The 27,520-nt window shown below is 55.4% G+C and overlaps 2 protein-coding genes across 3 annotated transcripts; both read left to right on the top strand.

Annotated features, from left to right (window-relative positions):
- Positions 1-1,353: 1,353 nt before the first annotated feature.
- On the top strand, positions 1,354-16,762 carry SLC2A11 (solute carrier family 2 member 11; the record flags this gene model as incomplete). 2 transcript variants are annotated; one of them, XM_082667213.1, is made up of 12 exons in its annotated part: positions 1,354-1,395; positions 4,013-4,105; positions 6,364-6,524; positions 9,600-9,724; positions 11,376-11,505; positions 12,023-12,171; positions 15,024-15,211; positions 15,309-15,419; positions 15,688-15,789; positions 15,921-15,996; positions 16,216-16,343; positions 16,562-16,762. In XM_082667213.1, the coding sequence occupies 12 exons, from the start codon at positions 1,354-1,356 to the stop codon at positions 16,760-16,762; spliced, it is 1,506 nt and encodes a 501-aa protein (XP_082523339.1). The 2 variants fall into 2 exon arrangements, with proteins under 2 accessions (XP_082523339.1, XP_082523338.1); XM_082667212.1 differs by having other exon boundaries at positions 4,007-4,105.
- A 9,494-nt stretch (positions 16,763-26,256) lies between these two features.
- On the top strand, positions 26,257-27,081 carry MIF (macrophage migration inhibitory factor). The gene is made up of 3 exons (XM_082668237.1): positions 26,257-26,471; positions 26,645-26,817; positions 26,900-27,081. The coding sequence occupies exons 1-3, from the start codon at positions 26,364-26,366 to the stop codon at positions 26,964-26,966; spliced, it is 348 nt and encodes a 115-aa protein (XP_082524363.1). The 5' UTR covers positions 26,257-26,363; the 3' UTR covers positions 26,967-27,081.
- Positions 27,082-27,520: the final 439 nt, after the last annotated feature.

Genomic DNA, 27,520 nt, shown 5'->3' with positions numbered 1-27,520 from the left:
TGGTTTGACAGCCCCATCCCGTAGGGTCTGCGCTGGACTTGGAGATCTGAAAGCCCAGCCCCGACTTCCAGCAGGGCTGCAGGGGTGCTGCGGACACAGACTCCACCTTGTGGAGCCTCAGGGACGTTGAGAGGATTAGCCATCAGCACTGGGCAGCCACAAACACTCACAACCTTGACTGTCACACACTCAAGGTTAAACTCCTGATTAATGTTTGCCAAAGAGAAACCTCAAGCTCCCTTGCTTAAGGATAATAATTAGTGGCTGGGGAGCCCACGCATTGGGGGGCTGACTCCAGCGAGGTGTCCATGGAGGGGGGGGCGGCGGGGAGGGAGCGAAGAGGGTATTATCACAGCAGTGGATCATCTCAATTGATGCAGAGATGCAGAAAGGCATGCACTTAGCAACTGCTAATATTTTATTTATTGTATTGATATTTTTCCTTAAAAAATGCATGATGTTTTTTAGAAACTTTTACAAGTTCAGGGCAGCAAAAATAAAACAGTATCCCTTCTGGTGTATGTCCTATCACAGTCTTTGCTCAGATGACTTCCTAGGGTCACTTTCAGGTCTATGTTTCTATGACCAAAAATAGCATCTTTGGCAACTGGTTTCGATTTGGCCTTAATCCAACTCCTGGATTCATGAAGGACCTGAGACGCCCTGAGAAATAAAAGATTAATCCTGCCCAGTGGACCCGGTGGTTCCTCATCTCACAAGGTCCACTGGGCCGGACTAATCTTGTCGCATAGGCCGGGCTGGCCTCTCACGGAATGGATCCCCGGGCTGCAACCCGAGACTGGGTCTCCCACCCGCCTTCCAAGTCACTGGCTCTGCCAGGACGGACGGATGAGAGCTCTCCAGACTTGTGGGTCTGCCTTTTGGCCCTCCTAATCCTGTCCCTCCCCTGGGGGGAAAGGGCGGGGACACCTGTACTGGAGGAGAGTGGGGATGCCTGTGCGGAATCAAGGGCTCGGCCCTTATAGTGCCTGGGGACAGGGGCCTCCCGCAGGCGGGCAGGGGCGCCTGATTGGGGTGAGAGGAGGCCGGGCAGAGGGGCCGGAAGGGACGGCGGCGGAGGTCCAAAGGGGAGCGCAGCAGTGACGGGCTGAGAGTCACTCCGGAGGCGGCAGCGGGGGAGGAGACGAGGGGACTAGGGGCCAGGGCCGGGATTTCGTGCGAGTCTGGAGCGCGCTGATCAGAGCCGCCGGCCACGACAGGCGAAGGCAGATGCAGGGGCTGGCCGTGGTGACTTCGGACCTGAGCCCCCTTCCGGTCTGCGGAGATGGGCCACAGGCTCGGCCGAGTAAGGAGTCAGTGGCTTTTCACCTTCAGAGCTGCAGAAAGGGAGGGATGGAGGATGAACACGAGCCGCCGTTACAGCCTCGGACTCAGGTGACCCGCTCGCGGGACCCCAGCCCCCCACACCCTTAACGCCCTGTGCGCCTGCGCACGTGTCTTGGCCGCGCGCTCTGGCTAAGGTAAGCTTTGAGCGAGTCTTCGCAAGTGCCCACTACGCATGCGCCTCCCTCTTCCACGCCGATCCGCTTTTCGCAAACGTCTGAATTCCGAGACCTGCCGGCCCAGGCTTATCGGATGAGGGATTGCGGACTGGCGTGCACTTGGGAAGGCTCAACGAACGCGTCCAGTGTACAGAAGTATCTGAGTGTGCACAGTGGAGCTAGGTGCTCGGCCCAGACGAACAAGAGCAGGTGTTCACGCGCAGTGTTGGGCTGGGGCGCAGTGTGCGCACTGCGCACGGGACCTGCGCACCGGCCGCGTCCCAAGCTAGCATCCCTCTGGTCCTCGTATGGGCCGGACACGCCCCCAGCAGCAGCAGCCCCTGGGCACTGCAGTCCTGGCCGCCTCATCCCGTCCTGGGCCTGTTTCCCACCTTCACTTCTCTCCCCAACCTTCATCTCCTCCACGCTGGTTCTAAACTCCGTCCTCCCGTCCTGCTGCACCGAGGGGGCGGGGCAGCGGGAAGAGCAAGCCTATAACGCTCACCACCCCGCCTCAGGGTTTACCCCGCCAACCGGCGCTGATCTGCACGGCGCTTCCCCTCACCTCCTTCAAGTCTTTGTGCGGAGGCCCCCTTCTCATGGCGTATTCCCTGACCACCTTTCCCAGACACGCCCCTCTCCCCTTCGCCTGCTTTCTGTCTACATCGCACAGCTGACTTACTATGTATTTTCCTTGTTTATTTGTTACTGCCTGTCTTCCCCCGCTGGAATAGTCACGGATTTCGTCTCTTTTGTTCGCTACTATATCCCCAGCACCTAGAACAGTAGATTTATTGCCCACAGTAGGGAGGCAAGAAATTTTTATTCACTGACTTAATAATCACCACCATAGCTAATGTCTGAATGCTTTCCATGACCAGTCAGAGGACTAGGCAATCTCCATGCACGATCTCATGGAATGAAGTCTTGGAGACCTGCCGGCACCCCTGTCACGTGGGCTCAGTTCTCATCAGGCAGTGCGTGACTTGCTGCTTCCTGCAGATCTGCTCTCTTAGTGGAACTCTCACCTCCGGGCAGCCCAGCAGGGTGCTTCCAGTGACTCCAGTGAGACTGAGACGGGACTCCTGGGTTCTCACCTGGCTTCCCCCTATGGCTTCAGGCTTGGGAGGAAGTTACTTAGACCTTGTAGGAACTTGCGGGCAGCCAGGGTGCCTGTCATAGACCTGCCTGCAGACCTGTGGCAAGATCTCTGGCAGGAACCTGCCCTCAGAGCCTCTACCTCCCCACCCCCAGGCCATGTTCTCACAAGACGGTGAAAGCAGGTCTGTCGTTCCCCACCCCACACCCCGCCGCACTGTGTGTGCCTCCCAGCTCAGTTCCTGGCTGGGACAGGCACTTGGTATTTGACGGATGAATGAGTAAGTAGTCTTCAGGTTCCGGAGATTCTTCAGGAAGCCCTTAGCCAAACATCCTTCTGACTTGAAACTTGTATTTAAGAATTAAAAAAGTAATAAATATGACACAGTGCTTTATATTTGAAGGACAATTTGCCCGAGCAAGAAAGGTAGTATAGAGTTACTAGGAAAAGATCAACAATTTGATTTTTGTATAGTTAACCACTTTGTGAATGTCTCAGAAAATATCTGAGGGAAGCAGTTCACTGCTCTTTGGGAGAGTGGAGAACTGTTAGCGTACACTGGATTTTCAAAAAATTTAACGAGCAGGTTATTTTGTAATTAAAAATTGTAAGAGAAAAATTATAAACAAGACTGAATCCCCCGAAGAAGATACCAATCTAATGATGGGGCATCAGGGCGCTGAGCTGGGTGCCTTGGGGAGTTCTCCCTCCATCTCTAAGGGTGCTGCATGAGGATGAAAAGCTGCCCTTTGTTGTACCAGGTGTGTGTAGTGCACATGCGCATTGGCTGTCCCCCAGCCTGAAGGTAGCCATTATCGTCACCAGGGCCAGCGAGGAAGCCCCTTAGGGAAGATGAGGGAGGAAGGGCAGAGCTGGCACTGCGACCCAGGCTGCTCTTTGCTGCTCCATGTGCCCCCCCCCCAGGCCCCCACACATGTAGGTCTGTGTGGCCCCTCCTCTTAGCCTCCTGGCAGAACAGGCTGGGAGGGAAGAGAGGGAGGCCCAGCCACTCTATTGAGAGAGTTTCACTGGGGCGCGTCAATGTAGCTCGGGGACTCCTGTCCTGCCAGAGGCAGAGCTTCACGCCTGTGGGGCCCCAGCTCAAGGCATTGTCCCCTGAGCCACAGCAGGCATGCCCAGGGGCAGCCCGGCAAGGAGGGCCGGGAATGGCTGTCCATCTCAGGAAAATGCTGTCAGGGGTGAAGGGGCAGTGAGATCCTGGACTCAGAGCAGAAGGCTAGGGGTGCCTCTGCTACCTGCCAGCCATATTAACTAGGCAACTCGTCTCTGCCTCAGCGTCTTCATCTGCAAAGTGGAGCCATCATTGCCTGGTTCAGATAGATTGCAGTGCTGGGATTGGTGGAGGCTGTAGTCAGGCACTCTGTGTCCTCTCCTCTCTCCTCAGTTCCAGGGCAGGGTCCTGCTGCTGACCATCTGTGTGGCTGGCATTGGTGGGACTTTTCAATTTGGCTACAACCTCTCCATCATCAATGCCCCGACTTCGGTATGTACCCTCCATGCGCACCGTCACCATCCCAGTGGGTGCTGGGCCAGGGCCAGCCGCTGCCTGCAGCGGATCTTCAGGCCAGCAGCCACTTGGTGGCGCTTTCTCCCACACGTCCACCTCCACTGCGATGCTCCACAGGCCCTGCGATTTCAAACCCAGCTCTGCATCCTCCCCTGAAACTGGCAAGTTCTCCTGAGTCCCTGATATCAGTAGATGACTCCACCATCCACCCAGTGACTGGGGTCCGCCCTGACTCTTCCCTCCCTCTTGGACACCAAGTCCTTCCTAACTGCCTCTGGCTTCCAGCCATTTCTCCTCGGGTCTCTTCCACAATCCCAGTTCAGACCCCGTCTCTCCTGCCTGTATCACTGGCCTCCCTGCCTTTGACCTCCCCCTTCTAGATCCTCGCAAATTTGATCAAACCACTCCCCTACCCAGAAACATTCTGTGGCTCCCCAGTGCCTACAGGAATAAGGACAGACTCATCCATCTGAAGTCCAAGGCCTCCTGGGATTAGAACCTGTCCACCTGTCTTCCACCTTCGTTCCCCCAACTCCGCTATCAAAGCAGGTTAAACGCAGTTCCCCAAATGCACCCAGCCCTTCCTTGAAGACTCCTTCTGATGGGAAGCCCTCTCTGCCCCACCTACAAGAAGCCCTTCAAGAGCCACCCAAATGCCATCACCTCCCTGAAGACGTCCTTTAGCAGCCCCCACAGCTGGAGTCACCCTCCCTCCCCAGCCCTTGGTCTCAGCCTCCTGCTGGTCTCCTCTCAGTGTCCAAGTCATCTTTGAGTCCCCAGCACCTGACTCTGTCCTGGTCTGTGCCGATGTTCAGTAAATGCCTGTGGAAAGGATGAATCTCTCGGCCCCATTGATAGAAGCCACCTCTATCCCACCTAAGTGAGAAGGGCAAGTGTCCTGTCACATAGCTGTGAAGGAGGTGGGGCTGCAGGAAACAGGTCCCAGGATGGAACTGGGGCTCTCCTATCCCTGCAGGGCATCATCCTCCACCCAGTGCAAGAGAGCAGCTGTCACCAGACTCACTTCCTGTCCTGGACTGGGAACCCCTAAACAGAAGTCCTCCCTGTTAGTTCCAGCAGAAAGGCTGGGGAAGAGTTTGATTGGCTGTTTTGGATCACATGCCCTCTGATTGGCTGGTTTGGATCATATGCCCACTAGACCAATCATGTGGTCAGGAGGGTGGAGCACTTTGATTGGCCAGGCCTGGGTCAGGTGACCAACTGTGTAGGGGGGTGTAATTGTCAAGGGGAAAGAATTTCCCTCAAAGCGTGTTGGTGCTTAGAAGTTGGGGACGGGAGTACATTCTGGGCAGAAACAACTATAGCTGCCCAGTCCCTTAAAAGAGGATGAAATGAAGGGTTTAGAAAGGGGGGTCTGAGCTCCATTCGCTTTTTTATTTGTTTATTCAAAAAGCATGCGAGTGTCCACTTCAGTGCAAACCTGCACGCTGGAGAGGGATCTGCCCACAGCAGGACGCTCTCAGGCCTTGCTTCCCATGGGCCTCACTGGGTCCTGCAAATGAGACTTCCTTGGCTTCTGAGGCTTCCCCTACCCCCTTGAATGGTCACCCTTGAGGATTTCAAGCCAAGGTCAGGGGAGGCTGGCCCTGGTCCCAGCTCCCCCAGACAGGTCCTTCCCCCAGAGGGACCTGGCAGGCACCAGGCTAACAGCCATTACCCTGAGCTGGCCTGCTCACCTACACCCCCTGGTCATCCTCACGTCCTCCCTCACGTCCTGTTGGGAGGACTAAGACCAGCCAGACGCTGACATTCATCTCTGACCAAGAGGAGGGTATCTGGGTCTTTTGGTCAGGCGTTGCAGCGATCCTGAGGTGCCCCCAGTGACGGAGCCCTGGGGACAAACACCCCTCCTGCCTCCTCTGTTGCTCTGCTGATGCTCACTGATGGCCAAGTCCATCAGAAAGCTGGTCATCAAGGGAGCCTGCTGATGTGGCCCATGCAGGTGGCTTCCCAGGCCAAAAGTGGGGGAGGGGTGCTGATAGTGGACTCAGAGGGGCACATAGAGACTGGCCAGCTCTGAGCTCCAGGAGACACTGTGTTTGAAAGAGACGGCACAGTGCCCTGCAGTTGGGTGAGTTCGGTCCTGCCCCGAAGGGACTAGGATTGCTGGGGAGACTTGCCTGCTCTGCAGAGGCAGGGCCTGTGGGGAGAAGGCCTGTTGTGGGGAGGGAGCCCCCGCCCCCAGGGGGGCTGAGTGGCATCTCTGTCCACAGTACATTCAAGAATTCACCAATGAGACGTGGCGGATGCGAACTGACCGGCCGCTGCCCGACCATCTGGTCCTGCTTGTGTGGTCCCTCATCGTGTCTCTGTACCCCGTGGGGGGCCTTCTGGGAGCACTGCTTGCTGGCCCCTTGGCCATCACACTGGGGAGGTAAGTGCTTCCCGTGGACCCCCAAATGCCCTTCAATGAGGGGCACCCCGGGTGTGGGCAGGATGCCCGGCAGGCCCAGGCCTGAGTCAACTCCTCACCAGCCTCCCGCTCTGCCTGCAGTTTCACCGGGTGACTCACGTTTCCCAGCAGATGTGGCAGAGGGAAGAGTCCCATGCCGGGAGGGAGGGAGGACCCATGGCTGCCAATACAACACATGTTGTCTGACTGTGAACAGGTGTTTTCTCCCCAGTGCCCCCCTTTGTATCCAACTGATGCAGATCTTGGGTCGCAAACAAGAGAGACAGACTCTGACAGACTGAATGGAAAACTGTGATAACGCAAAGGATACTGGGGCAGCTCATAGGACAAAAGGAAGTGGTCAAAAGCCAGGCCTGGGGAGGGCAGGATGCAAGACCACCCTAGCCTGGGCTTTCCTCCTGGGAGATGCCTTCAGCGCATCAGCTCCAGCCTTGTTCCACCTCCAGCATCTTCACTCACTCTCAGAATCAAGGGAGATGGGTTGTTCCTGGCCCACCTTGGGTCACACGCCTACACCCGTGAGACAGCAGGAGAGAAGCAAGGCCGGGCGGGAAAACAAGCGGCTCTCATGGTCCCCCCCTTGGCTGGCCACCCAGCACGTGTCGGCACCTTTCACCCATATATTCAGCTCCCCATGTGCCCCTCCTCACGTTAGTTGGTTCAGTCCTTCCTGAGACCACCCAGGGCACTGCCTCGTCACAGCCACCAGGGACGACACAACGGAGGTGTCCTCCCTGAGTGCAGAGTTTCCACGTGACGACCAATCTGCCAGCCCTGCCGTTAACGTGTTGATATTCTGCACACTACACACTTAATGGTAAACTTAACTGTCCTCAAGACACCTCATGGGAAGAAGAAAGAAGAAAGTGTAGGGGAAACTAGTCAAAGAAAAGGAAACTAGTGGATGAATTTAGTTTAAAGCGTATGATCCAGAACCTGGAAACATAGGTAGAGGGTCTGCTCCTGGGTTTTGGAGCTGGTCACTCCAAAACCTGCCTCGGGAACGTCCATCCTCAGGTTTTCTGCTCCTGTCTTGGGTCAGCACTTCCACCGGCCTGAGGCTGTTTGCCCATCGGCGTGACCCCAATCTTCATGCTTGAGTGAGCAGGGCAGTCCTGATGGTGTGGGTCCTTCGGCAGGCTCTTACCCTCTGAGGTCATCTACTTCTGAATGACGGGGTTCCTAACGCGATACTGAGTTCCGTGGGCACCCATCCTTCCGCTTCCACTGATGTAACCTCCTTTGTTGGAAGCAAAATTGCACAGATAACATGTTTGTGTATTTAGCAGAAGTATCAACGGCAAGTAACAGAAAACCAGGACTCAGCTGGCTAAAACAATAGCCAAACACCCCATTCTGGTGTTTATTCTCTACTAGGGCCTAGTGACCAGCCAGGAGTTATTTCTGATTAAGGGGGTAGTAATTCACTGAAGTAGTGGCTTTACTCCAGAATCCTAGGTCTTGCACTGTGATTCTCCTTGGGGGCACTTTGAGCACCACAATCTCCCAGGTCTAGAGGGTCGAGGGGCGGAGCCTCTGGCAGCTGGTTTGGACCCACTAGGGCATACTCCACTCACAGCTTCCAGGTTTGCAAATATCCAGTGTAGGTGTCAGATCACGACACTCACTGTGGGACAGGCTGCCTCCAAAGTAGAAAGAAGCCATCTGAGATTTGTCCACCCTTCTTAGAGGAAGGGCAGCAAGCCATCCCGCACTTTGGAGGAAATGTGCCCTCGGACGTCAGGAGCTCCACTGGTGTGGCGGCTCCCACTCTGTCATGCTTGTACGTTACCATGACGTCGGGTGCACTTGCCGCTTCCTCTTCCCCAGGTCCTTTCAGCATAAAGTCATCAAAGCAGCGGGCCAGCAAGATGCCTGAGGCGGGCAGCTCCACATGGAGCAGGTGTGGCCCAGAGCTGGAGAGCTGCCATGTCCCTAAGGAGGTCGGTAAAGGTGCAGTACTCTCCCTGCCGGTGGAAGTAAAGTGTTTCTGCTGTCGTCTGTGTATTGAAATGCAGCAAAATGCATTCGCCGGATGAATAGCTACAATGGATGTACTGTGTTTTTTGTTTATTTGTTTTTGGCTGCACTGCGTGGCATTGGCATGCAGAACTTCCCCAACCAGGGACTGAACCCGTGCCCCCTGCATTGGAAGCGTGGAGTCTTAACCACTGGACCACCAGGAAAGTCTTGGAAGTACTGTATTAATTTATATCAGTGAGGAAGCCGTATGTGGCTTATAAGTCACAACTGGAGTTACCACAGGATCAAGTTATAATCCACGGTCATTCTCCATTCTCTAGGCCAGGGGATCTGAGCTTTGGCCCATCTTTCACCCCTGTGCTGTTGGTTTGGAGCAGGCCAGCGGCTTCCTGTGGCTCATTTCCTTGTCAGTACATGAGCCATATGACCTCCTGTGGCCTCTCTTGGGTGACCTGCATGACGGCGCCTCTGAGCGCGGTGTCAGGAGCCCAGAGCTGACGCCTCATCGTGTGGCGCTGCTGACATGCCCAGTGCCCCTTCCTGTTTTGCCGTCTGTCCCGTTGAACCAGCCTGGCAGAGACCACCCAGCCATCCTGAAGGCTCTGAACAGTGACTCTGCAATGCACTTGGCTCCCCAGCTGTCCCCTCCCTCACTCCGGAAGCCCCTGTTCTTCCTCCCTAGGGTTTCCTTGAGTCTGAGAAATCAGATGTTAGGCCCTTCGCTTTACAGAGGAGTTTGAGGAGAGCAATGCTCAATCTGTAGGGATAAAGCCATACAAGTTCTGTCACTTCAAGCCGTGGCGGAGGCAGAAAGGAAAGTAATTTGGGGCATATTGGAGGAGGGGAGTGGGAGTAGGCCCCTGGGGGCATCCCACAAGTGACCCCAGCTACAGTGGCCAGCGTCATTTCTGTTCGTGTAGCTTACACTCCTGACTCAGTCCCCTCATGCACACACAGGTCTGATCAGGGCTGGCTGCAGCTTCAGAGAAGGGTCCCCAGGGGTGGTCCTCAGGACTGAACCCACCTCTCTCGCCTGTGTTTGGCTTCCCCAAGGAAGAAGTCCCTGCTGGTGAATAACATCTTCGTGGTGGCTGCAGCGACCCTGTTTGGCTTCAGCCGCAGAGCAGGCTCCTTTGAGATGATCATGCTGGGACGGCTGCTCGTGGGCGTCAGCGCAGGTACAGTGTGAGTGTGTGTGGATCCCCTCCTGCCTCTGTTCCTACACTTTCCTGTATCCTCTTTATTCCCTTCATTCATTGATTTGTTTTCCTTTCATGCCCACCATTATTATTTTTTTTTTTTTGCAGAATGATTAGATATGATTTATCTTAAAAGGGTCATATAACTAGGTACTTAAAGTGGATCTAGAAAAATGGAAAAGTTGTAAGGGATGGGAGGGCAAACATCCCCAAACTTAAACCAACAGAAGTCCTCTAAGCTGGGAGCTTCCTGGCAGTCAAGATGAAAAGCCATCTAGGACGGGCTCTCTGATCTTCCCTACAGAAGCAGAGTAGCCTTTTAGGAACCCCTCAGGCTCTGGGGCTTGTCACGGGAGGGAGCAGAATTTTGAGCATGTCCACCTGGGCTTTTAGGGGTGCCCATCAACAATCCCCCTTGACTCCTACTGTTTATACAGCCAGGTGCTGATGTCTTCATTAGTTAGTTATCTATTCCTGTGAAACAAAGTACTCCACAATTTAGTGGCTTAACACCAGCAACATTTATTAACTCATGGTTTCTCTGGGTTAGGAACCATCAGTGTCTTAGCTGGGTGGTCCTGGCTTGGGGCCTCTCAGGAGGCTGTGATCAAGCTGTCAGGCAGGGCTGCAGTCACCTGAGGTTTGGCTGGGGCTGGAGGACCTGCTTCTGAGATGGCGCCCTCGCGTGCTGTTTGCAGGAGGCCCGGGCTCCTCAGCTTATGGGTCTCCCTGTAGGGCTGCTTGAGTGTTCTCACAGCATGGCGGCTGGTTTCCTCCAGAGGAAGTGATGGGAGAGAGGAAGCCCACATGTGTGCGCAAGGACACAGTCCCAGTGCATTTTATGGCCTAATCTCAGAAGTCATACACCATCAGTTTTGCCACAGTCTACTTAGAAGTGAGTCACTCAGAACAGCCCGCATTTCAGGGAAGAAGGACCAGGTCAAACTTTGTGCCCTGAGTACCTGGCACAGAAGGAATCCTTCCCTAATTGTCTGTAGGAAGAGTGGGTGTACCTCCATGGGAGAACTTCTGGCAATCAGTGTACCCCCCTTCCTCCCAGCTCCCCCCACCCAGTGCTCAGAGAGGGGCAGGACCTTGTTGAGGGCTGTTTCCTGATCCCATGTCAGGGAGGGGGTGGAGCAGCATTCCCTGACGTGTTCCCAGGTGGATGGTGCCCCAGTACTGCGGCCTCCTAGCTTCTGCCGGCTGTCACCCTCTGGGGTGGGCAGTGGGGGCGCCATCCAGTTCCATTTTCCCACTGGCTGCCTGGGTGCGAGGTGCGTCCCCAGGGAAGGCAAGATGGGGGAGAACATGCGGTGGTAGTTGACGTGAGAGGTGAGAGCCAGGGCCGCTGGTGGGCATCTGCTCCCTCTGAGCCCCTCACACTCCTCCCGGTGATAGGGCTTCTCTCTCAGAAGTACTGGGAGTTGACCGGAGTCCTGCTGGCCCTATATCAGGTGGAGAGGAACCCCTCAGAGCGCTTGGGCTGAGGGAGCAGCACTCAATGCCTGTAGATGATGGGCTGGTGGTGCCAAGGCCGCGGTGGGGGCGGGCGGGGGTGGCGGGGAGAGGCGGGCCCAAGCATTGCGGAGTCCAGCCTGTGGCTGACGGCTGCTGTGCTCATGTCCAGGTGTGAGCATGAACGTCCAGCCCATGTACCTGGGGGAGAGTGCACCCAAGGAGCTCCGAGGGGCTGTGGCCATGACCTCAGCCATCTTCGCCGCCCTGGGGGTCGTGATGGGTCAGGTGGTTGGACTCAGGTAAGTGCCGCCCCCCCACCCCACGTGCACTGAGAGGTTGGAGGGATGCCAGGGAAAGCCCTTCTTCACCTAAATTTCTCCCCTACCCACCCAAGTGGATTAAGACGTTGCTTCCTTGTATGAAGTCGTTGAAACCCTGTCCACGTGCATCTGGCCAGTGTGGTGTCAGTCAGACACACTTGGTGTGAGTCACCCTCTTCTCGCCTCTCCGGATCAGGGAGCAAAGAGGAGAGGGTGCAGGTTTGGGCTTTTAAAGGGAGCGTGTCCTGTTTATCCCAGAAAAGGGAGGTGAGGGCAGAGCCCTGTGCCCTGGGAAGAGCCCTGGGGAGAGGAGTTGCCAGGGATGAGGTGGGGCTATGACCCTGTCCTATCGTGGGTCCCTACCTGGGTGTCCAGACCCAGAGCTGGTTGGGAAGAGGCACAGGGTAATGCAAACCCTCTGCCCTCAGGGGGGGCCGGTAGGGGACAGAGCTCTGACAAGGAGGCACCTGGCCCAGCCTCTCCTCTGTCTCCCCAGGGAGCTCCTGGGTGGCCCGCAGGCCTGGCCCCTGCTGCTGGCCAGCTGCCTGGTGCCTGGGGTGCTCCAGCTGGCCTCCCTGCCCCTGCTCCCCGAGAGCCCACGCTACCTCCTCATTGACTGTGGAGACTCCGAGGCCTGTCTGGCAGGTGAGTCCCTGACCTCGGGCCCCCAGACCACCCTTGACCATGGGGCACATCTGGCCAGAGCATGTGGGTCCTTATTTCCTGGGTCGCATTTATTCAGGAAAAGCTATCCCTCTCTTTGTGCCTCAATTTCATGATCCATCCATCCCTTCAGAGCTCTTTATCAAGGGGCTGTCCTAAGCGCCAAGGCAGTGGGATGGAACAGACCCAGCACCTGCCATCTGGGAACCCCCAGGGTGGTGCAGAGAAGGAGCGCCACCTGCCCCCTGCCTGACATGCAAGATGAAGAAACACTGAGTAAGACCTCAAGGGCCCAATGCCAGCTGCGCTGATGGTCTTCCCTGTTAGCTATGGCCACGATAATGATGCCAAAGGAACAATCCCCAAATCTCTGGCTTAAAGCACACAATCCTTCACGTTGGGCTGGCTCATGGTGTCGGGGTCAGCTGGGGCTGGCCAGTTGAGGCTGGTCTGAGCTGGAGCAGTTCAGCTCTGCTGCACACACTGCTCCTTGCACTCTTGGTACTGACAGACTAGCCCGGAAGGCAGATCCAACTGCACAAGCACTTTCCAAACCTTTGGTCCCTTCCTGCCCACTAACCTCCCATTAGCCAAGGAGAGTCACGTCACTGAACCCAAAGTCCAGAGATAGGAAAATCCATGGCATCTCCACTCATGTGGCAAGGGGCGAAGACCAGGGCCCACTAATGTATTCTTCCCAGCTTGCCATGGCCACAGTTATTATTCATGTCCCTGCCCTGAGCAGGAACATGCTCAGTGCTATCCGGAAACACCCCCCACCCCCACCAAGTACCCAATCATGGCATCAGGCTTGAAGTCCAGGGTCTTAAGATCATGTCAAATCTATATATGCCTTTTCTTGAGCCAAAGACCCAAGAGATAAACAGAAGTCTTCCACCTCGCGCGCACTCAGCAGACACTGGTGAAAAACTGTTTTTCAAAAAAGAGGCGGCAAGGAGGCAGAAAGCAGTTGCCGATCCACAGCAATGCTGAGTGCCCCTGGGGAAACGCTGCCAGCCTCCCCTGCCCTGGAATGGAGAGTGCTCCTGCATGAAGCCCTGGCTCTGCCCCCAGGGAGGGGCTCCCCAGGCCACTGAGAATCTGGGTGTCACGGTAGCACTTTGGAGTCATTTAACTGTAATATGACTCCACAAGACAATTCAGTGTTAAACAGCGATTATGTTATTCAGTGGAGTCCAGGCTGTGACATATAGAATCATAGACTGTCAGGACTAGAAAGGGCCTTAGGGATCATTTTCTTCAGCACCCTCGTGGTACAGATTAGAAATGCCTAAAGGAAGACAGGGACTTAGTCAAGACTCTTCAGCTGTTCGGGGTAGATTTAAGATCAGACTGTGAGCCTCCTGACATTATCGCCTTCCTTTTCTATCACCTTCCTTGACACCTGAAGAGGGCCCTGGAAAATGTACCTATAGAAAACCGGGGCACAGAAGTCTACATTTCAAACCGTCTTGGTGTCTTTTCATCCAGGCCGGCAGAGCTTCTGTCAATACAACTTTCCCCAAAAATCATGTGAACTTTCTGTGCATTTGATTTATGTGCCAGAAAGTCACACCCACAATTCTTGTCGAGACATGCTTCTCTCTTGCAACCTAATTACTAGAATCTAGGGCATGTCGAGCTGCGGAGGACCAATACCCTTAAGCCTCTGTAATGCCCGTTTTTCCAGCCCGGAGGGTCCATGAGGCACTGCAGGAAGCCATACCCTTGATTTGATCTTTACCCTCAGCCCAGGGCTCGCTGGCCTTGCTCTGGATCTAGTCTTTGCTCTCAGGCTGTGATTTAACTAAGGACTCTGCTAGATGGAGAAGCTAGAGATGAAAAACAGATTTCTTTTTCTTTTTTATTTAACTAACCTAGCAAGCTCTGAAATAAGTTAAATTGGATTAAATTGTGTTCCCTCTGAAGGTCTTTTTGAGCTCATTTTCCTTACAATCAGCTCAGAATACTCAGGTAAAGGCAGCTAGCTCATGCTTTCGACGCTTGGAGATCTCTTTGCCCAAGTCCAGAAGTTCATTAGACCTGTTTTGTTTCTTGCAACGTTACACGGGCTTTCATTCTTCCAGCCTCCTCACCGTCCTCTGCCTGGTTAGGAACCAACACTGCATGTCATAGGTCCTAGTTATGGCGTCACCTACTCCCATACCAGGGGTTTTTTTAGTCCGTTTTTTTTTCTTGCTGCCTAACAGTCGCACCTCCGCGGGAGACCAAGGAAATGATTACTTAGCCCAAGCTTCTGAGTTCTCGGGTTGGCTGATGAAGGTTAGGTCTGGCTGGAGGCTCTGTCACTGGTGTAGGTCAGCTGGGCATTGACTGATCTAGGACGGTCCCAGCTGGGCCATCTCTGCTTTTTCCTGGGACCAGTGGGCCAGCCCCACCGCAAGTTTTTATGATGATGACAGAAGACCAAATAGAAACCAGCAGGTCTCTTGAGGCTGTATTGGAACACGCGGCACGCCCTCCTACAGCCTAATTCTACGGGCCGGAGCGAGTCGCAGGGCCGAACCCAGCACCAAGGGGCGGGTGTATACATGCCTCTTTAGTGGGAGCAGCTACCAAATCCCATGGCCCAGGGAGGGATGAACTGAGACTGCAGTGGAGATCGGCCACAGTTGTGTCCTGTGTGATGCCCCCGCACAACCCCGAGTTTCTAAAGCCCTTTCTGCTCCGTGGTGCTGTGAACTGATCATCCCCATCAGACCAAGGGGACCCTGGGAAGGCGAAAGGAGGTGGGCGTGGGCAGCTCACTGTGGGGGTCACAGAGGGCCTGGGGGAGGGGAGCTCAGCGTCCTCTGCCCTGCCCCCTCCCCCAGCGCTGCAGCGGCTGCGGGGCCCCGCGGACCTGGCCGAGGAGCTGGCCGAGTTGGAGCGGGAGCGCGCCGCCTGCCAGGGCCGGCGCGCGCGGCGCCCGTGGGAGCTGTTCCGGGACCGCGCGCTGCGGAGGCAGGTGACGAGCCTGGTGGTGCTGGGCGGGGCCATGGAGCTGTGCGGGAACGACACGGTGAGCAGTCCGGGCCAGGCCGGGGTTGGGGGGAGAGGGGAGGGGGAAGGGCCGGCGCGCCTCGGCCTCTCGCCCCTCCCCCCCTCCCCCGCGGCAGGTGTACGCGTACGCGTCGGCAGTGTTCAGCCAGGCGCGGATTCCCCCGGAGAAGGTCCAGTACGCCGCCATCGGGACCGGGGGCTGCGAGCTGCTGGCGACGCTGCTCAGCGTGAGTCTGCCTCCGGGATGACACCTCATCCCCCAGCCCTGCGGCGGACCCTTGGGGGTGCTGGCCCTCCGGGGACCGCAGGCCTCAGCGCTAAGCCACTTCCACTTCAGGTCGCTATGTTAAAATACGGCGAGTTAGCAAGCACTTATCGAGCATCTAGTTTGCCGGGCTTCCTCATGAGGCCCCTCCCCACTGCTGGCCCGCAAACCGAGGGGACCGCGACCGTGGCCCACACCAGTGAATCAGTGAGGGCTCCTTTCCTTTGCAGTGTGTGGTGATCGAGAGGGTGGGCCGACGGATGCTGCTGATGGTGGGGTACGGCCTGATGACCTGCTGGGGGAGCGTCTTCACAGCGGCCCTGTGCCTGCAGGTAGCTGGGCGTAGATGAGGGCGGGGCGTCGGCCCTGTGCCTGCAGGTAGCAGGGCGTGGATGAGGGCCGGGCGGCTGGGCCCCGCCTGACCTCCCCTCACCACCACCTCACCCCCGCCCCTCTGCCGCAGAGCTCCCTCCCCTGGATGCCCTACCTGGCCATGTCCTGCGTCTTTGCCTTCATCCTCAGCTTTGGCATTGGCCCTGGTGAGTGGGAAGAGCTCCTGTCTTTGCGCCTGGCTGAAGGAGCACGGATGTCTGGGTGAAGGATGCTTGGGTGTGCCCTCCCCCCACTGTACAGGCTTCTGGGAGGGAATGGCTGGAGGAGCGCTGGAAGGGCCCCACTTTCTTGTCTGGGGCAAGGTGGGGGGAAGGCCGGCCAGGGAGCCCTGGCTGGCAGCCTCCTGTCCCCACTCCTCCTTCCAGCCGGAGTGACCGGGATCCTGGCCACAGAGCTGTTTGACCAGATGGCCCGGCCTGCTGCCTACATGGTCTGCGGGATGCTCATGTGGACCATGCTCTTCCTAGTCGGGCTAGGGTTCCCCTTCATCGTGGTAGGCCTGCCCACCCCTCCCTCCCGGGGGCCCTGCCGTAGGTTTTGTCCTTGTCAGCATGAGAACCCCAGGGGAGGCTCCATCCAGGAGGTGTGAGACTGAAGGGGATGGGGCTTATCTGAGCCAAGAGGGTCGAGTCCCTCATCAGGACCTGTGGTGGGGCCTTCCATGTGGGGGCTGAATGGGCCACACCAGAGCTTGGGTCTCTTAACCCACAGGAGGGCTTGTCCCACTTCCTCTATGTTCCTTTCCTCTGTGTCTGTGTCTGTGGGGCCGTCTACACTGGCTTCTTCCTCCCTGAGACCAGAGGGAAGAGCTTCATGGACATCTCAGAGGAATTGCACAGACTCAACTTCCCTGGGGTGGAGCCAGGGCCCCGCGTGGACAGGCCGGAGGTCATCCGGTCCACAGAACTCTAGCTCAGCAGGTTTGGCTGGGGCCCAGCCGGCTGCTGCTCTTCCCTCGGGCCCTCTCCATTCACCAGCCCTGCATCCCCTTGTTTAATGGGTGTTTGTTGAGCACCTACTGTGTGCAGGCCTGGTGTTTAGCCATCAGTGGTGAGCCGGACAGATGGGGTCTGGGACCTCTCGGTGCTCCCTGTCTGGAGGCAGTTAACAGGAAACCAATAAAAACACAATTACAAACTTGGGCGGACTTTCCTGGCAGTCCAGTGGTTAAGACTTCGCCTTCCAATTCAGGGGGTGCCTGTTTGATCCCTGCATGGGGAGCTAAGATCCCACATGCCTCGCAGCCAAAAAATCAAAACATGAAACAGAATAAATATTGTAACAAATTTTTAAATTTTTATTTATTTATTTATTTTTGGCTTTATTTATTTATTTATTTTTGGGTCTTCATTGTGGCGAGCAGGCTAGCGGTTCTAGCTGCGGTGAGCGGGGGCTACTCTTCATTGTGGTGCGTGGGCTTCTCATTGCGGTGGCTTCTCCTTGCGGAGCACAGGCTGTAGGAGCGCGGGCTTCAGTAGTTGTGGCACGTGGGCTCAGCAGTTGTGGCTCACAGGCTCTAGAGCGCAGGCTCAGTTGTGGCGCATGGGCTCAGCTGCTCCGCGGCATGTGGGATCCTCCTGGACCAGGGCTCAAACCCGTGTCCCCTGCATTGGCAGGCAGATTCTTAACCACTGCACCACCAGGAAAGCCCTATTGTAACAAATTCAATAAAGACTTTAAAAAAGGTCTACATCAAAAAAATCTTAAAACAAAACAAACTTGGGGAAATGAAGTGGAAGAAAATACAGCTTCTGAAGGGTGTGTATACCAAGGGGTGTTTGAGAGGGGAGTGGTCAGGGAAGGATTTTCTGAGGAATTGATTGCTAAAAATCAATTTTATTGAGGTATAATTTACATACAATAAAATGTATCCATATTAAGTTTACGTTTGATAAGTTTTGACAGGTGTACATATCCATGAACCACCACCACCATCAAGGTAGACCGGTCACATCAACTCCAAAGTTCCATTGTGCCCCTTTGCAATCAATACCCTGCCCGACCCCAGGCCCTAGGCAACCGCGGACCTGCCTTCTGTCACTACAGGTCAGATTTCTTTTTCAGAATTTGATATAATTTCATACCATATGTATGCATTCGTGTCTGGCTTTGCTCCAGATAAAGTTTTTGAGGTTCATGCGTGTTGTTGCATGTATTAGCATATATCCCTTTGTATGGCTGAATAGTATTCCACTGTATGGATATACCATCATCTGTTAACCCATTTCCCTGCAGGTGGACATTTGGCTGTTTCTAATTGGTTGTTGTTTTTTTAAACAATACATTTATTTATTTTATTTATTTATTTTTGGCTGCATTGGGCCTTCGTTGCTGCGCACAGGCTTTCTCTAGTTTCAGCAAGTGGGGGCTACTTTTTGCCATGGTGCGCCGACTTCTCATTGCGGCAGCTTCTCCTGTTGCGGAGCACGGGCTCTAGGCACGCGGGCTTCAGTAGTTGTGGTATGCGGGCTCTAGAGCGCAGGCTCAGTAGTTGTAGCACACGGGCTTAGCTGTTCCGCGGCATGTGGGATCTTTCCAGCCCAGGGCTCGAACCCATGTCCTCTGTATTGGCAGGCGGATTCTTAACCACTGAGCCACCAGGGAAGCCCTGTTTCTAATTGTTAGCCATGATGAATAAAACTGTTATGAACATCCCTGCACAAGTTGTGTAGATGTATGCTTTCATTTCTTTGGGGTAAATGAATTGCTGAGTTTAATAATGAATGTATCACTTTGTTATAAAGCAGAAACTAACACACCGTTGTAAAGCAATTATACTCCAATAAAGATGTTAAAAAAAAATAATGAATGTATGTTTAACCGTAGCGGAAACTGTTTTCCAAAGTGCATATACTGTTTTACATTCCTGCTAGCAATTGATGAGACTTCTGGATGTTCCAAATCCTCGTCAGCATTTGGCAATGTCACTCTTCTTAATCTAGCCATTCCACTGAGTGTGTAGTGGCGTCTTGTGGTTTTATTGAGGTATTTCCCTGATGGCTAATAATGCTGAGCATCTCTTCGTGTGCTAATATGACCATTCACGTATCTTCTTTTGTGAAGACTCTGTTCAAGTCTTTTGCCCACTATTTTTAAAAGATATTTTTTAGAGTAGTTTTAATTTCACAGCAAAATTGAGAGAAAAGTACAGAGATTTCCCATATGCCCCCTCTCCCACACTCACACAGCCTCCTATTATCAACGTCCCCCACCAGAGTGGGACGTTTGTTACAATCCACGACCCTACATTGACACGTCATTATCACACCCAAAGTCCACGGTTTACATTAGGGTGCACTCCTGTAGTTTTACATGCTATGGGTTTGGACAAATGTATGATGACATTATGCACCATGATAGTATCATGCAGAGTATTTTCCCTGCCCTAAAAATCCTCTCTGTTCTACATGGTCATCCCTTTCCTGCCCCTGCCCAGCGCCTGGTGACCACTTATCTTTCTATGGTCTCTACAATTTTGTTTTCTCCGGAATGTCATATGGTTGGAATCATAGAGTATGTAGCCTTTTCAGATTGGCTTCTTTCACTTAGTAATATGCATTTAAGTTTCTTCCATGTCTTTCCATTGCTTAATAGTTCTTTTTGCACTGAGTAAAATTCCATTGTCTGAATGTCCCAAAGTTTATTCACCTACTGAAGGACATTTTGGTTGCTTTTGCCAATTGTGAATAAAGCTGCTATATACATCCATGTGCAGGTTTTTGTGTGGACATACATTTTCACCTCCTTTGGGTAAATACAAGAAGCATGATTGCTGGATCGTAGGGTAAGAGTATGTTTAGTTTTGTAAGAACCTGCCAAACTCTCTTCCAAAGTGGCTATACCATTTTAATTCCCATCAGCACTGAATGAGAGTTCCTGTTGCTCCACATCCTCACAACATTTGGTGTTGTCAGTGATTTTGGCCATTCTAATAAGTGTGTGGTGGTATTTTGTTGTAATTTGCACTTCCCAGATGACAAACATGGAACATCTTTTTGTATGCTAATTTGCCATCTGTATATATCTTCTTTGGTGAGTGTCTGTTAAAAGTGTTTTGGGACTTCCCTGGTGGTGCAGTGGTTAAGAATCCACCTGCCAATGCAGGGGACACGGGTTCGCGCCCTGGTCCGGGAAGATCCCACATGCCGTGGAGCAACTAAGCCTGTGTGCCACAACTACTACTAGAATCTGCAAGCCACTGAGCCCGCGTGCCACAACTACTGCAGCCTGTGTGCCTAGAGCCTGTGCTCGGCAGCAAAGAGAAGCCACCTCAATGAGAAGCCCGCACACTGCAACAAAGAGTAGCCCTCCCTTGCCGCAAATAGAGAAAGCCCGTGCACAGCAACGAAGACCCAACGCAGCCAATAAATTAATTAATTAATTAAAAAAAAAACTGTTTGGCTGTTTTTAAAAATCAAGTTGTTTGTTTTCTTATTGTTGAGTTTTAAGGGTTCTTTATATATTTTGGATAACAGTCTTTGATCAGATGCATCTTTTGCAGATATTTTCTCCCAGTCTGTGGTTTGCCTTTTCATTTTCTTGACAGTGCCTTCCACAGAGCAGCCGTTTTTATTATTTATTTATAAAATGTATATATATATTTTAATAAATTTATTTATTTATTTTTGGTTGCATGGGGTGTTCATTGCTGCATGCAGGCTTCCTCTAGTTGTGGCGAGCGGGGGCTACTCTTTGTTGCGGTGCACAGGCTTCTCATTGAGATGGCTTCTTTTGTTGTGGAGCACGGGCTCTAGGCACGCGGGCTTCAGTAGTTGTGGCTCGCGGGCTGAGTTGCCCCATGGCATCTGGGATCCTCCTGGACCAGGGCTCGAACCCGTGTCCCCTGCATTGGCAGGTGGATTCTTAACCACTGCGCCACCAGGGAAGTCCCTGTATATATATTTTAAAGTCTTTCCTTTTTAAATTAATTTATTTTATTTTATTTATTTTTGGCTGCATGGGGTCTTCGTTGCTGTGTGCGGGTTTTCTCTAGTTGCTGTGAGCGGGGGCTACTCTTCGTTGCGGTGCACTGGCCTCTCATTGCCGTGGCTTCTCTTGCTGCGGAGCGCAGGCTCAGTAGTTGTGGTGCACGGACTTAGTTGCCCCGTGGCATGTGGGATCCTCCTGGACCAGGGCTCAAACCCATGTCCCCTGCATTGGCAGGCAGATTCTTAACCACTGCACCACCAGAGAAGCCCATTTTTAAAGTCTTTATTGAATTTGTTACAATATTGCTTCTGTTTTATGTTTTGGTTTCTTGGCCTGGAGGCATGTGCGATCTTAGTTCCTGGACCAGAGATGGAACCCGCACCCCCTGCATTGTAAGGCGAAGTCTCAACCACTGGACCACCAGGGAAGTCCCCAGATGTTTTTAATTTTAAAGAAGTTCAGCTTATGAATTCTTTCATGGATTGTGTTGTATCTAAAAACTGATCACCACATCCACAGTCATCTAGTGTCCACCATTTTTTTTTTAAGCTGCACTGCGTGGCTTGCAGGATCTCAGTTTCCCGACCAGGGATTGAACCCGGGCCCAGTGAAAGCGCCGAGTCCCAATCACTGGACCACCAGGGAATTCCCTTATTCATTTACTTTTAATGGATGTCCAGTGGTGCTGGCACTGTTTGTTGAAAAGACCATCTTTTCCCCATTGGACTACCTTGGCACTTAGGTCAAAAAAACAATTGATCATTGTTGTATCATAAAGAATTTGTCTGGCTTTCAGTAGGAAGCCGTAACCGCCAAATCAGCAGAAGCGGCAAGCAGTAGGTTCTCTGGGGAGCGAGAACTCTCTGAGTCGGGGTCAGGAGAGGTCTCATGGAGAAGTCACCTGGAGCTGGCTTCCTGAGGACAGGCCCAGCTGGGATTCCTTTGGAGGCAGGAGTGTTGAAGGATGGGACTGAAGGCCTGTGGGTCCGGTAAACGCGGAGCTTTCTGGAAGGCAGGTGTCAGCACTCTGGGAGCCCTCTGTGTGTTCTCCCAGCTTCTCTCTGGCAACTGCCCCATCTCCACCTCTGCTGACCTGCCTCCCCAGCTGCCCCCTCATCCTCGGCACCAGTGGCCACCCTGGCCGCTACTGGCCCCTGGTGAAGATTAGTGAGAAAGGACCATCCCTCGAAATCCCGTGGTGCACAGGCTGTGAGCAGGGCAGGTGTCAGGCTGTGTCCCAGGTCTGGGACTGCACTGGTCACACTTAGGTGCCCTGGTCCCCAGCACGGACCATAGAGATGTCCCCAGCTGGGCCTAGCCCTTGGGCCGTGTCCCACTTGCTGTCCACCCAGCCAAATTGGCTCTGAGAGTGTGGGGTGGGCGTTGGAAGTCCTTGTTGCCCAGGGAACCCCTCAGCAGGGCAAGGAAACAGGGACAGGGCCCCGCAGACAGGAGAGGCCGTGCCAGGAGAGGTGGGGGAGACGCAGCTTGGCCTCAGGTTTGATGGGATGGGGGAGGGGCGGGGGTGGGGAAGGACCTGGCCACCAGGGAGGGAAAGCACAGTCGCCCACACTGCCCAGTGCCACCATTAGGGTCAGGCCTGTTAGTCCGTTTTCTGCTCCAGGACACTTGATGACAAAGCAATAAGATCGGGTAGCTTTTACTGAGCACGTACTGAATGCAGGCACTTTGCGCTTGTCCTTAATCTCGTTAAATCTTCACACAAATCTATGGAAAAAGAATTCCCCCATTTTGAAATTTTGCAGCTGAGGCTCAGAGAGATTAAGAGGCTCAGCCCAGATCACCCTCTCTGAACCATGTCTCATCCTGTGGGGGAGAGCTGGCCATGACCGCTAGCGCCCCAACAAGCCTGGGCCTGCTTTTGCAGTGTGGTGCTCTCCTGGCAGACACCCCTCTTAAAATCCTGTACCTTCAGCTACAGCTCGGGGCGGGGGGGTCTCCAGCAGGGATGATGACCCCCCAGGTCTTCTTCCGCTGTGACTGGAGGGGGAGGGTGTTTCCTTTGCTTGTCTTTGCTGCAACTTTTACCACATTCAGCGAACAAGGGCACAGGGCCTGGTGCGTGGGGGACAGTCAGGGGCTCAAGGCTGGCTGGGTTCTTGCTGTGAGTGATGAACCGCGAGTGCCCGGGGGAGGGATGGCAAGGGGAATGAAGCTGGCGAAGGGGCTGTGGGAGCCGGTGGTCAGGTGGACGGTCCGTGCACGTGGACCGATGGCCAGGTCCGTGTCAGGGAGAGGCAGCAAGAGGACAGCAGTAGCCCTGCATCATAGAGTCAGCAGGCCCTCCCCCTCCCCATGCACCCCTTCCAGCGTGGGTGACTTGCGTCCTGCCCACAGAGATGTTCAACCGGGGTGGGGGGCACGGCTGCCAGCTTTAGGGGCCTGCCGGGTGCTCGTATGGGCCGTATTCCTCCTCATCCAGCTGGCGTTTCCCTACATCCTGAGGTTTCCTTCCCACCCCCTCTCTGCCCAGCAGCCCTCAACTGTGGGGTGTGGCCCTCAAGAAGTCCTCTGTACCAGCCAGGAGCTGCCCTGGGGCTGCAAACGTCAGAAACCCTGACCAGTGGTGCTTCAAGCAGAGAGGGGCTTACTTTTCTCCTGTAATGTAAAGGCAGCTGAAGGGGCGGGGCAGAGCCGCCAGAGCCCCAGGCTCCTCGGGGTTGCCACTCCCCCTCCTTTGCCTGTGTTTTTCCAGCTCAGGGTTGCCTGGCAGCTGCTGCACGTCTGGCAGTCCTGTTCAGGTTCCAGGCGGGAGTGCAGTCCTGTCCAGGTTCCAGGAGGGGTTAGGAGGAAGGGCGTAGGGTAGAGCCTCCATCTGCAGGCAGCTGCTTCCCTGTGGACCCTGCACATCACATGGGCCGCAGCTACCTCCAGTGGCCATGCCTGGTTGCCAGTGGCTCTGGGGCAGTGAAGGTTCTAAGGAAACAGAACGGGGATGCTGTCAGTGAGGAGGGAGGGGGAGAAGATTTTGGGGGCCAAGGGCTCCCGGTGCGTGTGCGCTGTTGTTCAGCAGGTGATTATAGAGCCCCTGGGGATGCCGGGGTGTTACTGTTCTATTGCTCCTAGAACAAATTACCACAAATCGAGCAGCTTAAAACAACACGTTTATTATCTCAGTTTCTGTGGGTCACAATCTAGTACAAAGTGACTGGTCGTCTTCTTCAGGTCTCACGGCCGAAGTCAAGGCGTCTCCAGGTCGAATAGGGAGGAACCCACTTCTGAGCTCATTCAAGCTGCTGGCAGAATTCAGTTCCTTGCAGCTGAACGACTGAGGCCCCTTCATCTTCAAAGCCAGTAACGGCACATCTGAGTCCTTCTGCTTCGAGGCTCTCTGACCGCCCCTCCTGCTGCATCTCTTACTTGAGCTGGAGAAAATTCTCTGCTTTTAAGGGCTCAAGTGATTACGTTGGCCCCACCCAGATAATCCATGACAACCTCCCTACTGTAAAGTCTGTAGCCCTAATTACATCTACAAAGTGCCTTTTGCCAAGTAAGGTAACATATTCACAGGTTCCAGGGAATCGGGTGTGGTCGTCTTTGGAGGCCCTCCGCCTGCTACCTAGTAATGGGTCAGAAGGTAGGCCACAGCAATGTCCCCCACCTCATGCAGCCCAGAAAGGAAGCAGTAACTCGCAAACAGATATGGTGACGGCCTTGAAGTAGAGGACCTGACGGAGCCAGGAGCTCTGGGGCTTTCCTGACGAACTGAGCGACAGCGTTCCAGGACCAACGCCCAAGCCAGGAGCCAGAAGCCAGGAGCACGGGCCCCGAACAGTGGCTCACCTACACGGTGTCGCAGGTTATTTGCTGGCAAGGCTTCAATGTGTCACCCACTTCCACTATCAGAGAACCGCCAACCAGGTGCTGGCTCCTGAATCTTCTGGCTGGAGTCACTTGTGTCAGTTCTGTTCACATTTCACTGGGCAAGGCAAGTCACATGGCCAGATCTGCTGCCAGTGGGTGGGGAGACAGACCCCTCCCCCAGGCAGGCCAGGCCAGGCCAAAGGTGGTGCCAGCTAACTTAGGCTAAGGCAGTGTGGGGGCCGGAGAAGTGAGGGTAAAGGGACAGTGGATGGAGGTACATTTCACTGGCAGGCGATCAGGGGTGGGAGAATAGTCATGCACCTGGATTTGGACACAGGTAGCAGGACATGCGGAGTTGGCTGCTGGGGCTCGGAGGAGCACCCCGGGCTGGAGACAATGCATGGGATGCATCAGTGGTAACAGAGCCCTGGGCACAGGAAGTCTGCTGGGGTGTGGGAGTGGGGAGGGATATGACCTGGGGCCCACCTGGAGGGATCCACATTTAACAGAGTATTTGCACAGCTGGGCCATGTGACCTCCTGCCTGAGGCCGCCTGCTCCCACAGGCATGGTGGCCTTGCTCTATCACATGCCCAGTGTCCAGGCCAGTGTGTGCTGTGCCACCTTAACCAGACCACACCTGCCAGAGACCAAGGACAGGACCTCCCTGGAGAGCTCTGAGACTTGGCCAAACCAGCATGAGCCAAACCCCCTCGAGTGCCTGCAGAGCTCTGCTCCCCAGCACAGCCCCCCCACCAGGGTCTCCTCAGAGCGGGAGTCGGGTGGCCCTCCTGCCCAGGAATGGCAGGGCCTGCAGGCCATCCCTGGCCCTGTCCTCGTCCTGCCGTGTCATGGCTAACTTCATTCATTCATTCAGCCAGTAGTTAGTCCATGTCTCTTGTATGTTTGGCACCTATTAGGTGCCCCCTGAGCTGACCAACAGTGGAAGAGAGAGACTGCACCCAGGGCTCTGTGAGAGGGCATCCGCACAGGACCTGGCTAGGGTGGGGCTTCCCTGAGGAGCTCAAGTTTCCAGACCTGCAGAGGGGTTGTCCAGGGAACCGGATGGGGCTTTGGCGTGGGCTCTGAGACGGAGTTGCTGACTGCCTTTGGAACCCCTCCTACTCCCTGCCCCTCCCCTGGGCACCTCCCAGCATCCTTACCCACCGTGAAGAGCAGGGGTGCAGGGAAGGCCTCTGGATGGTGACTCGCTTGTGGAAGCCCCCTCCCACCTGCATCAATGACCACCCCTCCCCATCACACACACACACGCGCGCGCGCGCACGCGGAGACTGCGGACACACAAGGGCTCAGTGGAATGAGCTGGGACTCCATCTTCTTGTCCGGCTGTGATCTGCTGGAGGGCCAGGGGCCATCTGTCCCGCTAAAAGCCGCATCCCCGCTGCTCCCGGCACACAGACGTCGCTGTGACTAGATGAAAGGACAAACGAGGGACAGGCAGATTTCTGGCCGCCGCGTGGAGAACTTTGAGGAGGTGCTCAGGGCCAATGGCCGACTCTGCAGTGGCTCCGAGTTCCGCCGGGCGGGCTGGGCCTCCGCAGGCGGTGACGTCACCAGGCGCGAGCGCGCCGCGGCCTCGGGGGCGGGGCCTCCGCCGGCTGGGGCGTCACGGGAGGCTGGGCCGCAGCCGCACTGGGCGGGGCGCCGGGCGGCGGTCACGTAGCTCCGAGGTTTCCCGGCGGTGTTTGCGCGCGAGTCGGTTGGTTCCTGCATCCCCGTCTTCGCCGTCCCTCGCCATCATGCCGATGTTCCTGGTGAACACCAACGTGCCCCGCGCCTCTGTGCCGGACGGGCTCCTCTCCGAGCTCACCCAGCAGCTGGCGCAGGCCACTGGCAAGCCGGCGCAGGTCTGCGGGGAGGGCCCGGCCAAGCGGTCCCGGGCTGGGGCGGGGGAGGTGGCCCCGGGATGGGGCTTGGGCGGGGAAGGCGGCTCCGGGATGGGGCTCCGGGAGGGGAAGGGATGGGGGCGTCCGGGCCGGCGAGGCCAGGAGGCCCGCTGACCGCTGCCCCTCCCCCGCAGTACATCGCGGTGCACGTGGTGCCGGACCAACTCATGGCCTTCGGGGGCTCCAGCGAGCCGTGCGCACTCTGCAGCCTGCACAGCATCGGCAAGATCGGCGGCGCGCAGAACCGCTCCTACAGCAAGCTGCTGTGCGGCCTGCTGGCCGAACGCCTGCGCATCAGCCCGGACAGGTGTGTGGGCGTCGGGGGACAGGGGGCGCGCGGCCACGGCGGCCACCTCGCAGCCGGCTTAGACCCGCTTCCTCCCCCGCAGGATCTACATCAACTACTACGACATGAACGCGGCTAACGTGGGCTGGAACGGCTCCACCTTCGCCTGAGTGTCGCGCCCCGTGCTCCCCTGCCCGCGTCCCGCAACCTGCGCGCGGTTTTCTGCCCGCCCCGCCCCAGCGACCCCACCTACCGGGACGGAGAAATAAACGGTGTGGAGACTGGGGCTGCCTCGGGCTTCCTTGCCTTGCGGAGGAATCGGTGCAGGGCTGGGTCAGTGACTGGGGAACCGAGGTCGGGAGGGGTGCCCCCAGAATCTGCAGCCTAGCCTCTCCACGCCCCCAGCCCCCAGCAGAGGGCCCAGCTGTGGTTAGCATCCTGCCCAAGGCCGCAGACCCCGGAATCCTACGGGAATTCGTCGTCGATAGTCCCCCACCCCCCACCTCCCGCAGAGGCCGGACTATCTTTTGGGCTAGGGCTGGGGGGGAAGGGGGAGGGGTCAGAATCTGAGTGGGGGCGGGGGGGGGGAAGAAGGCCTTCCCCACTCCATCCAGGGTCACTTTTCGATAGGCTGCTGCCTCAGTGTCTTGAGTTGGGAAATCCCGTTGTTCTGGAACTTTGCAACAGCTTTTGGGTCTGGTAGGAGGGAAGGTGCCCAGGAGGT

This window comes from Grampus griseus (genome assembly GCF_964374135.1).
Source record: "Grampus griseus genome assembly, chromosome: 12".
Lineage (NCBI taxonomy): Eukaryota > Metazoa > Chordata > Mammalia > Artiodactyla > Delphinidae > Grampus > Grampus griseus.
The sequence above is the reverse complement of the archived record's forward strand: the minus strand, read 5'-3'. Positions and strand labels throughout refer to the sequence as shown.

Bases quoted from the DNA above. Each gene is read 5' to 3' on its own strand.
- MIF (XM_082668237.1), top strand. From the start codon at position 26,364: ATGCCGATGTTCCTGGTGAACACCAACGTGCCCCGCGCCTCTGTGCCG. The intron at 26,472-26,644 runs GTCTGCGGGGAG...CCTCCCCCGCAG, and splicing joins CCACTGGCAAGCCGGCGCAG to TACATCGCGGTGCACGTGGT. The intron at 26,818-26,899 runs GTGTGTGGGCGT...CCTCCCCCGCAG, and splicing joins CTGCGCATCAGCCCGGACAG to GATCTACATCAACTACTACG.